Genomic DNA, 10,528 nt, shown 5'->3' on the forward strand with positions numbered 1-10,528 from the left:
CCTAACTTTTAGTGAGTAGTGTATATTAAGACGAATGATAAGTCTGCTTTGATGTAACTTGTCATTGTAGACGCTCCAGTATCACTAAACAGATGCACCAGATTTAAACTAAAGAGATTTCCTGTATATTTTTATTTTATTTTATGTAGTTTTTGTAAGTACACAATATTTCTTCAGTTTTTCTGAAGTCTCTCTTCTATTTTTATTTCATTTACCTAAAATATTCTCTCACCTAGTTTCAGTTTTTAGTTTGGTGACTGTAAACACCTTCGGTACATTTAGTCAGTTTGAATCATTCATCTGTCGTTTCCCTTATTAAGACACCAAGAAATCAAAGTTGCTGGTGAAATATTTGTTTAATAAAATACACACTGGGTGATGTGAAAATAAATATTTGTTGTTTGGAGGTTGTGATGATGGAGAAGTCTGTTTACTGGGTCTTCTTGGTGAAAGACTCCCACAGAGCCGTCAGCTGAGCCTGCAGGTCCTGAGCGCTGGCGTCCAGCTTGGACTTCAGCTCCTCTCCGTATGGAGTCAGCTTCTGCTGGATCTCCTGGGTTTTCTGGGTCAGCTGGGCCTCAAAGCTCTGGGCCAGTGGGGTCATGCTCCTCTGAAACTCATCCAGGCTCTGCTCGAGCTTGTCCTTCATCTCCTCGGTGTAGGGAACCATCTGGGCCTGCAGCTCGCTCACGCTCTTATCCAGCTGCCCCTTCAGCTCCTGGCTCTTCTGCAGCAGGACGGCCTTCAGCGCCTCGGGGTCCATGGCCTCGGCGTAGGGGCCGGCCTCCTTCTTCAGCTCCTCCACCTGGGTCTGGAGCTGAGCCACCATCTTCTCGGCGTAGGGCTGCAGGTTGGCGCTCACGGCGGTCAGATCCTTCTCCAGGCGAGCCTTCAGCTGCTCGGCCTCCTGGGTAAACTTGGTCATGAAGTCCTGGGTCAGAGGAGCCGCCTGAGTGCGGAGAGCAACGACGTACTGGTTGACTGTGTCAGCACTCTGAGAGATCCTGGTACTGATAAACAGAAAAAAAAAGAGTTAATACATTGAAACAAATGGTGCACGTCTAATACCATTAGTCTTCTTCATGAAGCTGAGTCTTACTTCACTTCCTGTCCCATCTCAGACTCTCTGATCTGCTTCAGGGAGTCCTCAGCAGTGAGCGTTGCTTTAGCTACGTAGTCCCAGAAAGCATCCTTCACCATATCCAGACTGCTCTTGGGCGGCTCCTGCCACAGGATGTTGGCATTGCAAACTGTGGATGAAACAGCCAGTTTAGCACAGAGGTTTAACATTGATTCACCAGCTGTGGTTTACTTGTTTTTATCAGGGAAGAAAAATCACTCACCAGAGAAAAGAGCAAGCGCGAGAACCACAAGTACCTTCATGATTGAATTTGACTCTGTTGGATAAAGAAAATGAATGAACAGTTAAAAAAAACAAGTTTTATCTGACTTTTATCTGAATTCAGTCATGAGTTTGTGAGAAGTGGTTCAATAATAATAAAATGTTACCTTGCAGAGGCAGCTTGTCTCTTCTTCACCCTGTGTCTGATGACTTGTGTCGTGCAGTCTGCCATTCGCAGGTTTTATAGCCATGTTGGAGGGTAAAGTCCTTCTCTGGGTGCCCAGTTGGACAGATCCTTGTCACCGCTGTCACTCCACGTCATAATGAATGTCATCTCCTCCCGTCATCCTGCGATAGCGTATTCTCTGGCATCTCAGTGGGCTAAGTAGTGGTTTATACACCTAAAAAAGCAGGAATCACACAGGAGACAGTGACTGCTGGGCAAAATGGTGTTTAAATCCTTTGTATAATAACTTTAAAAGGAATTATAAGGAGGATTATTGTCCCAGGGGGAGATTTGATCTCACAGCCAGTTCATCTAACACTGAAAGTGGCCTAATAAAAATAGTCATAGTCATAAAAATTCATATTTCTGGCCACCTGATGAATTTGAGTCTAATATTTACTCTCTTTTTAGCTCCGTTTTTGGTCTCCACCACCTCCGGAGATGAATAATCAGCTCTTTAGCTGCTAAACGCAAGGCTTTGTTCACCAGCTGGTCGCTAACTGTGCTGTCCGTGTGAGCAGTGGGAGAGATTAGTCACTTCTTTATCAATTTATCACTTTATTATACTATTATTTAGTTTTTTAGAGGATGATGGGTTGCTGTGAGTGTGCACAGGACTTGTGGGTTTAAGTTCAAACTGTGATAAATGTGCTACAGACTTTCTGTAAGCCAGAAAACCTGAACATGGAGGTGGTGCCCCTCCCTAATTTTTGCCCATATTCAGAGAATCTTTGTCAGCAGCCAGAACATTTACAGCTCCACGGCTCAAATGTTGTGAGAAAACAGTCCTAGTTTGGCACTTTTATTTCCAAAATGTCTTCAGCTTCATGAGAGTCTCCCTGTAATTTGCTTCTTTTGCTTCTTAATCAGTAGTTTCTCCTCCTCCGTCTTATCAGTCTGTCACCTGGGAATTGTTGCATAAGGAAACATGACATTCCTCAGTAAAGATAATCTGCAGGTCAGAGGTCACAACTGGATCAAAGTCGTTATCTAATCTGCTGACTTTTCTTACTTCTGCTGCCGAGCTTTCTGTGTTAACGTGTGTCAGACATGAGTAACCCAAATCCATGTCACCTGGGGGTTTTTCACCAATCTGAATTAAATATGCACACCAGTTAACGTGCACTCTATCTTATGGGTTTATACTGATTCTGTGATATTGTATACAAGTGTGTGTTTTGTGAGATTGGCCTGCATACGTTTATTTTTTTATCATGCGAGTAAAACTTATGAAACACGGTTTACTTCTGTATTATTATCCAACAACAGTTACAACATCAGTTTCAAGTTTCAAATGCATTTATCATTTTAAGTCTAAAAAGATAAAGCTGAATGAATATGGACATAGATACAATACTGTATTTATCACTTTTTAAATCAATTTAAAATTCAAAATTACATATGTGGCTTATAAATGTGAAAAGTAAAAAGCAAATAAAAGAAAATAAATAATTGATAACATGAATAAAGAACCAAATAATAAATGAATAAATAAAAAGATAAATAAATAAACCATACAACACATTGCATGTGCCTTATTTATTTGTTTATTTTCTTTTTACACACAAAAAGAAAAAACTGAATAAATAAATATATAAATAAACCCACATAGCTTGTGTTTTATTTGCTAAATTCAGCTTAATGTCTGAGCTGAACTCTGAGAGCCACGTAATGACGTCAGCTAACAGTGTTTAGTGTACAGGAGGTTTCATCAGACAGGGATAATGTCCTCTTGCTGTGATGTGGAGGCAGCAGTGACAGCTCGACACTCAGGGCCGGACTTTGCTCCTGTGTTTCCTCCACAAGACTCAGCCGCCCATATATACTGAGCCATGAGCTGCACAGAACACACACACACACACACACACTTCTTCTACAGCCAGCTCGTCCACACAGGTAACACAGTGATGCCACTTTTCTCAGGTCGTGAGTTTTGTAAGAAAAAGGAGCTGATTTTGCTTGTTTCTTTTCAGCTGCGGTGTCGTCATGAAGGTCCTCGTGGTGCTCGCCCTCGCTGTGTTCACAGGTGAGAGAGTTTGGACATTTTGGTGAAAAAATATAAAATAAGAAATACTGAACATGTGATAATAAAAAATACTTTTGCTTTTGATATTTTCAGCAGGTTGCAATGCCAACATCGTGTGGCAAAACCAGCCCAAGCGCCAGGTCGACATGGTGAAAGATGCTTTCTGGGACTATGTTGCCAGGGCAACCATGACCGCTGAGGACTCCCTGAAGCAGATCAGACAGTCCCAGCTGGGTCAGGACGTCAAGTAAGAGTCTCCAAATGATGCTTAAGCCCCAGAAAACTTAAAATCAAAGTACTTCTCATAAAATATACGTGGCTTGTGTATAATTTTTTGAGACTTGACTTATCCAAAGTTTGTGTTTCTGCTTGTGTCTCTGCAGCAGCTTCATCTCCGAGAGCACCGACGCCGTCAACAAGCTCTCCGACGCGCTCCGCACTCAGGTGGCTCCTCTGACCCAGGACCTCATGTCTAAGGTTTCCCAGGAGGCCGAGCAGCTGAAGGCTCGCCTGGAGAAGGATCTGACCGCCGTGAGCGCCAACCTGCAGCCCTACGCCGAGAAGATGGTGGCTCAGCTCCAGACCCAGGTGGAGGAGCTGAAGAAGGAGGCCGGCCCCTACGCCGAGGCCATGGACCCCGAGGCGCTGAAGGCCGTCCTGCTGCAGAAGAGCCAGGAGCTGAAGGGGCAGCTGGATAAGAGCGTGAGCGAGCTGCAGGCCCAGATGGTTCCCTACACCGAGGAGATGAAGGACAAGATCGAGCAGAGCCTGGATGAGTTTCAGAGGAGCATGACCCCACTGGCCCAGAGCTTTGAGGCCCAGCTGACCCAGAAAACCCAGGAGATCCAGCAGAAGCTGACTCCATACGGAGAGGAGCTGAAGTCCAAGCTGGACGCCAGCGCTCAGGACCTGCAGGCTCAGCTGACGGCTCTGTGGGAGTCTTTCACCAAGCAGACCCAGTAAACAGACTCGAATCTAGCGAGTGGTGTTTTTTGGACAGATAAAAAGTGCAATATCTCTTTTTCTATGTTTGTATGTTGATGAAAAATGTTCTCAAAGGCAGCAGCGTCAGTATTTCCACTATTGTGTTACTTTTTACAATTAACTCTATAAGCTTTCACTGTAAAACAAAAAATAAATGGGTTAACGGTTTATTTTCCTGTTGTGACTTCAGTTGTATTTGAGGTGGAAAATACATCAATTTAAATAGGAGCATTTCATATATATTCTCTTTTTTTAGTAAGATACATAAATTCAGGAAATATTATAATCTCATTATTAAAGCAATGCTGTGTGATTTAAGAGAATAAATAACACGTTTGCTCTCTTACAAATGAAAATAGTACTCCAGGGCTTTTGTTCCTAAAGTGTTATCAGTCTTATTTGCTCCTTATGTCTGCAAACTGACATTTCTAAGTCAGACTGTTGACTGTACAGATCTGCTCTACTTGTCCTGTTGTCATGCTGCATATTAGTATTTATCATTATTCCATCATTGCACCTTTTGGCCCTTAACACCAACCAACCATTAGGGTGACAACAAGTGATAAAGTGATCTGTGTGATGTCCTACCAGCCTCTCCGGCCTCGTCACACAGCACGAATCTGTCTCACTTTAACTTTACCAACAGCTTCATCCAGCTGATTCGTTCTGTCAAGGGCCGAGCAGCAACATGGAGAGAACATGGAAAGAATAAAAATCAAACAAAAAAACTATCTGACAACAAATCTTAATACTTTTCCCAATATAACTTTGATGATTCTGTGTTTTAAAGCAGCCAGAGTTGCATTAAATATCAAATCTTAAGTTCTGAGGCAAATAAAAGCATTTCTGAATATTAAAGCTAATAAAGTGCCAAACTGACACAAATATTTTTAAAAAACTCAATCTTGTTGTTTTAATCCAAAGTTTTGGCTGGTGTTCATCCTAATGCAGTAATGTCTACTTCCATTTTCTTGTTTATTTGAATATTTTTAGAGACCCAAAGAGGTCAAAGAAGAAACACAAAGATCAGAGGAAAGTCTGAAAAACTTTTTGTGAGGCTGGTTTTATATCGTTTATATAATATCACAACCTCTTTCACTTATTTTGCATCCACTCGTGGGCGTACTGGCCACCAGGGTGGGAATCACTGCCCTCAAAAACAGAAACAAATAATGAATATGTAGATCTGAATGAACTGAGAGCTCTCATGTGGTGTCCACAAATCCTCTGAAAGTTGTTGATGTATTTCATGCATATTATCTGTTTATATTTTTATTGAACAATGAGGCCAAAAGTTGATTTCCACATTTACAGACAATAAAGTTATTCATTGATTACTCTGATCTGCACGTAAGGTAGTTTATTGGAAGGTTTCTCATCTTATAAATGTTGTATAAACGCAGGCAGCGTTTGTTAAAGCTCAAAATGAACCAGATCAGCTGGACGATGATAGAACGACCTTTGGCCTTTTCACTGTTGTGCTGTCAGTCACATTGTTGTTGTGACCGATGGGGACGGTATGATTCTATCTGATTATCTGATGATGCAGTCACATTTTTCACACTTAAGTAGGAGGAAGATTATTATTATTAGAAGAAGAAGAAGAAGAAGGAGAGAGCAACTTTATTTACAGGACACTCTTCTAAAAAACAATGTTTACAAAGTGCTTTACAGATAAAACCTCGTAACAGGACCGACAGAAATGAAATAACAGGTTGGCTAATATATAAAATATAAACAGACAAAATAAAGTCATAGTAAAACCAAAACAGCAGCAATGAATATCAATAAAAGGTAATAATAAAAGGCAATATATGAGGTGAAACCGTTGTAAACACACAAACAGACAGAGATATGCTTAATAGTATCACACTTTATTTAAGGAACTGTACTAAACTGTTGTTCCTGAAATCACACACTTGAGATTCGGAGGCTTTAACTTCGGATATTTTGGGTGTTCCTAATTTCTGACCTGTGCTCGGACCTGTACTTTCAGTGTGCGACGTGGAGCCAAAATAACCCACACAGCAATAAAAGGTGACAACAGCACAGCCAGCGCTGGGAACTTCGGACACAGATCAGTGATCCTCCTCATATTTATTGGATCATGTCAAAGCTTCCCGAACTGTATAAATACTGAGAGACGAGCTCAGTCAGTCTCACTGCGTCACAGATCAGGGTCACAGAGGTGAGTCCCACAACATTTCTACTGTGTGGAATCATTTGCAAAGTCTGTTTATTTACTAAAGTTTATCACTCAGACATGATTCATGATGATTCAGATGACTAAAATGTTTTATCTGAGTTAAAAAGGTCTTGAAATTAACGTTCAACTGGTGAAAATTTTAGCTTTTTGTACAGAAACTTCTAATTTGACTAAAATCTGTCCGTGCTGAGATTAACCTGTTTATTATATGATATTCCAGCTGTCATTATTTCATCATGAGGATGTTTGCAGTAATCTTTGCGCTGGCCGTCCTCTCAGGTGAGTTCAAAAGTTCCTCTTAGGGATTAATAAAAACTCCTTGTTTTTTTATATTCTAAAACATTTTTTCTATAAATCTTTAGAAATATTTTTCTAGCATAGCATCATTTTATTTATCTAAAATCTCTGAAGGCTCACTGAGGGAGAACACTTGTTCTTTTAGACACATGCAATAAAAGCAAACACAGCTAGAGATTTTTATTTTGAAAGTCTCAAACTAATAATGATAATAATGATATAAAGGAACCACAAGGAGCTTCTTGTCAACTGTAGTTTGAATAAAAGTCACAACATGAGAGGGTTATCTTCATCCAACAGTTTCTTTAGTGGTTTCTACACATCTGAATCCTTTTTCTCTGATGTTTTATCCGTAAAACGTCTCCCATCTCGTTTTATCTTGTTTTTGAATATCTACAACGTTTGTCTCGGTCCAAACCAGGCTGCCATGCAAGAAGCCTGTTCGGGGACGAGCCGAAGAGCTCCTGGGAGCTCACCGTCGACAAGTTCAACGATTATGTCACTGATCTGAGCTCGAAGGCCGAGGAGCTGGTGGACAACGTCAAGAGCTCCCAGATCAGGAGAGAACTGGAGTGAGTTCATTTACGTCGCAGTGAGGAATTACCAGAGAAAGTTTGGAAAATTCTTAATTTTATTTTACTGTTTATTTTAATTCAAATATACAAAAATACTTGATTTTCAACGTAATCTCTGCCTCTACTGGATCTTCACTCAGCTTTCCAGTTAAAATCCTTTGATTTTTGCATTGATTTCTCCTGAAGACACATCTCCGTCTCAGCTGGAGCATTATTTTTACATTTTACACAGAAAACGAACCTTTTATTTCCTGTTTTCATCTAGAATGAAGCCTTTATTTGCTCTGACCTCAGTCTTGACCCCCTTTGGACCCAAAATGCTTCACAAAAACACCAATAAAACCCCTAACGTCTCATCTGTCCCGACAGCACCCTGATCCAGGACAGCTTGTCTGAGCTGTCCATGTACAGGGACGACCTGCAGACCAAGCTGGGCCCCTACACTCAGGAGACCACGGAGAATCTGGGCACAGACCTGCAGAAGATGGCCAACAAGCTCCACAATCACATGAGCGAGGCCCGGGACCAGATGGAGAAGTACGGCCAAGAGCTGCAGACCATGATGGAGCAGAACGCAGACGACGTCAGGGTCAGGGTCTCCGCCTACACGCGCAAGCTGAAGAAACGCCTCAACAAGGACACGCAGGAGATCAAAAGGTGAGCGAAAGAGAGGCTCATGGGAAATCTGTCCAGTGACTCAGATAGTTTCTCTCACTTTTAGCAAACTAAACTTGTAAGAACTTTTATTTATAGAGATTTATTGGGTTCAACATTCAAATGATCCAGTTTCCCACATTTTTAGTCCATATTTTCTAACAGAACAGAGCAGAACAGTGTCTGGTGCCATCTTGATAACAGCTGGTGGACTGTGAACACACCGGGGACAGCACTTCAACTAAGTCAAAGTTTTATCAGGCTGACAAAAGTCTGATACCGTGCCCATAAAGATCATTCATGTTTTATTGTTTTACAACATTATTCTGTGTTTTTATTTGTTAGGAATACAGAGATCTGTTCTCACTTTGGCATTAAAGAGTCTTCTTCTGTTTCTCAAGCGTCAAAACTGTTAACCATTAACTGTCCATGTTAAATCTTGAATACTTTTTATAGGTGCAGTATCAGACTTAGACAAAGGACAGAACAAATGAGTCCAGGACTTGTTTTCATTGTTGTTCCTGCTGTTTTTATTGTCCGCTGACCTTCAAAATTCAGTGTTTTATAGGAACTGTATAATGTATTTAATAGATACATGTAGAGAATATTATAATCACTATATAATATAAACAGTTTGTATATTACATACTTTTTGCTTTTGATACAGTAAGAAAGTTAATCTTTCTTTCCTACTGTTACTGTTAAGTATAATGTGAGTATTTTACACTGTGGTACATTAACTTAAAGGTTCAGTGTGTAGGATTTAAAGAGTCCTTTTAGATAAAATGAAATATAGTATGCAGAACTACATTTTCTATTATGTATTATTCACCTAAAACTGAGATTCGTCGTGTTTTCGTTAGCTTAGAAGGAGCCCATCGTGTCTGCACAGGGAGCAGGTCCCCTTTTACAGATGTTTCTACAGTAGCCCAGAATGGACAAACATCGTGTTTCCATGTTGAAGTGGCAGCTTGAATTTAGTGGCACCAGTTAGAAGAAGAATAGAAAGAAGAAGAAGAAGAGAAATGTAATTTTATGTTGTAACAAATGGAAGATCATAGTTGTTATTTGGCACAAGAACAAGCAAGGCAGCAGGAATCCTTCTTGGAGCCGTTTATACAAAATATAATAATATAATTATAATAATAACCCTTTTTTTTGCAACAACTATGTGCTGAAACAATGTGATAAACCAGATGTTTTCGAGTGTCACTCTTCTAAAACCGTTGGATCCGTCTCTCAGACAGACCGCCGAGTACGTTGAGGAGCTTCAGTCCCGCACGTCAAGCAACATGGAGGAAATGAGGGTGCGGCTCGACCCTTACTTTGCTCAGGTGCGCGTGAACGCCGAGGCAAAGATCACCACCCTGAATGACCTGCTGAAGTCGCAGTTCGAGGACATGAAGGACAAGATTCAGACCAAGGCTGAGGACATCAAGGAGCGCTTCGAGAAAACCACTGAGGACCTGAGATCCACCCTGGAGGTGAAGATGGGGGAGCTGGGCACCTGGTTTCAGCCTCTTGTCTCCATGTTCGATGACAACAAGTAAACGCTGTCGTCAAACAGTCTGGACTGGATCTATCTAACCATCACTTGCTGCACCAACAACAGCTGTGTAAAATGTTTTAAAGGATTCCTGATAGAAGCCAAGGGAGCGCCCACCGCAGGCTGAATGTGTCTCTGTCACTGAAGGCGCTTTAATAAAAACCAGCTGCTCACATGTGTGTGTGGAAAATCAGTGCTTGTCAATAATGTCCTCAGATATGTTCAAAGTCGTCTCGTCTAAACTTCCTACATTGTTTGAATATTAAAAAGCAGCACAAAAACTGAAGCCATTAAAATATTAACGTATAGATATTTGTAATAATGTCTTTGGAGGTCCCACTAGAACAGGTTCATCATTATCACTACGCACAACATTTGTCTCATACCAGACGTGACTGCTGCAGCTGTTTTCAGCCTCTTTCTGCTACAGCGAGGCGAATACAGGAGGTTTTCAGTGGACGGGACAGTCGACCTGCTGAGGGGCTGGAGGAAGTCACATGATCAACAGATCCCATTATGACATCACAAAGGGAGCCAAATCTAAATAGTGTGTTTTCACCCATATTTACTGAAAGATGAAGCAGGATAGAATGAGAGAGGTTGAGTGTTTCTCAGAGCCTCTAGGCACACTGGGAACACATGTTAAAAGTGCATTTTGCATAATATGGGACC

General features: G+C 41.2%; 3 protein-coding genes across 4 annotated transcripts; 2 read left to right on the plus strand and 1 right to left on the minus strand.

Moving 5' to 3' along the window:
* Positions 1-289: 289 nt before the first annotated feature.
* On the minus strand, positions 290-1,563 carry LOC139215551 (apolipoprotein A-IV-like). Its single transcript, XM_070846544.1, has 4 exons — positions 1,510-1,563; positions 1,344-1,397; positions 1,100-1,250; positions 290-1,010 (listed from the first exon to the last, which is right to left on the minus strand). Exons 2-4 carry the CDS (start codon positions 1,381-1,383, stop codon positions 431-433), a joined length of 771 nt encoding a protein of 256 aa, XP_070702645.1. The 5' UTR covers positions 1,384-1,397; positions 1,510-1,563; the 3' UTR covers positions 290-430.
* A 1,991-nt stretch (positions 1,564-3,554) lies between these two features.
* Positions 3,555-4,582, plus strand: LOC139215699 (apolipoprotein A-IV-like). Of its 2 annotated transcripts, none has more exons than XM_070846741.1 (3): positions 3,555-3,594; positions 3,688-3,841; positions 3,978-4,582. In XM_070846741.1, exons 1-3 carry the CDS (start codon positions 3,555-3,557, stop codon positions 4,555-4,557), a joined length of 774 nt encoding a protein of 257 aa, XP_070702842.1. In that variant the 3' UTR covers positions 4,558-4,582. The 2 variants fall into 2 exon arrangements, with proteins under 2 accessions (XP_070702842.1, XP_070702843.1); XM_070846742.1 differs by having other exon boundaries at positions 3,691-3,841.
* A 2,438-nt stretch (positions 4,583-7,020) lies between these two features.
* On the plus strand, positions 7,021-10,031 carry apoea (apolipoprotein Ea). The gene is made up of 4 exons (XM_070846407.1): positions 7,021-7,063; positions 7,503-7,653; positions 8,026-8,313; positions 9,554-10,031. The coding sequence occupies exons 1-4, from the start codon at positions 7,021-7,023 to the stop codon at positions 9,858-9,860; spliced, it is 789 nt and encodes a 262-aa protein (XP_070702508.1). The 3' UTR covers positions 9,861-10,031.
* Positions 10,032-10,528: the final 497 nt, after the last annotated feature.

Source organism: Pempheris klunzingeri, chromosome 16 (assembly GCF_042242105.1).
Source record: "Pempheris klunzingeri isolate RE-2024b chromosome 16, fPemKlu1.hap1, whole genome shotgun sequence".
NCBI lineage: Eukaryota > Metazoa > Chordata > Actinopteri > Acropomatiformes > Pempheridae > Pempheris > Pempheris klunzingeri.

What these genes read in the sequence shown, in the direction of transcription:
- LOC139215551 (XM_070846544.1), bottom strand. Translation starts at nt 1,383, where the DNA reads ATGAAGGTACTTGTGGTTCTCGCGCTTGCTCTTTTCTCTG. An exon ending in CGCGCTTGCTCTTTTCTCTG is followed by an intron (nt 1,251 to 1,343) that starts GTGAGTGATTTT and finishes TTTCATCCACAG; the next exon opens with TTTGCAATGCCAACATCCTG. An exon ending in GAGATGGGACAGGAAGTGAA is followed by an intron (nt 1,011 to 1,099) that starts GTAAGACTCAGC and finishes TCTGTTTATCAG; the next exon opens with TACCAGGATCTCTCAGAGTG.
- LOC139215699 (XM_070846741.1), top strand. Translation starts at nt 3,555, where the DNA reads ATGAAGGTCCTCGTGGTGCTCGCCCTCGCTGTGTTCACAG. An exon ending in CGCCCTCGCTGTGTTCACAG is followed by an intron (nt 3,595 to 3,687) that starts GTGAGAGAGTTT and finishes TGATATTTTCAG; the next exon opens with CAGGTTGCAATGCCAACATC. An exon ending in CAGCTGGGTCAGGACGTCAA is followed by an intron (nt 3,842 to 3,977) that starts GTAAGAGTCTCC and finishes GTGTCTCTGCAG; the next exon opens with CAGCTTCATCTCCGAGAGCA.
- apoea (XM_070846407.1), top strand. Translation starts at nt 7,021, where the DNA reads ATGAGGATGTTTGCAGTAATCTTTGCGCTGGCCGTCCTCTCAG. An exon ending in TGCGCTGGCCGTCCTCTCAG is followed by an intron (nt 7,064 to 7,502) that starts GTGAGTTCAAAA and finishes GGTCCAAACCAG; the next exon opens with GCTGCCATGCAAGAAGCCTG. An exon ending in GACACGCAGGAGATCAAAAG is followed by an intron (nt 8,314 to 9,553) that starts GTGAGCGAAAGA and finishes TCCGTCTCTCAG; the next exon opens with ACAGACCGCCGAGTACGTTG.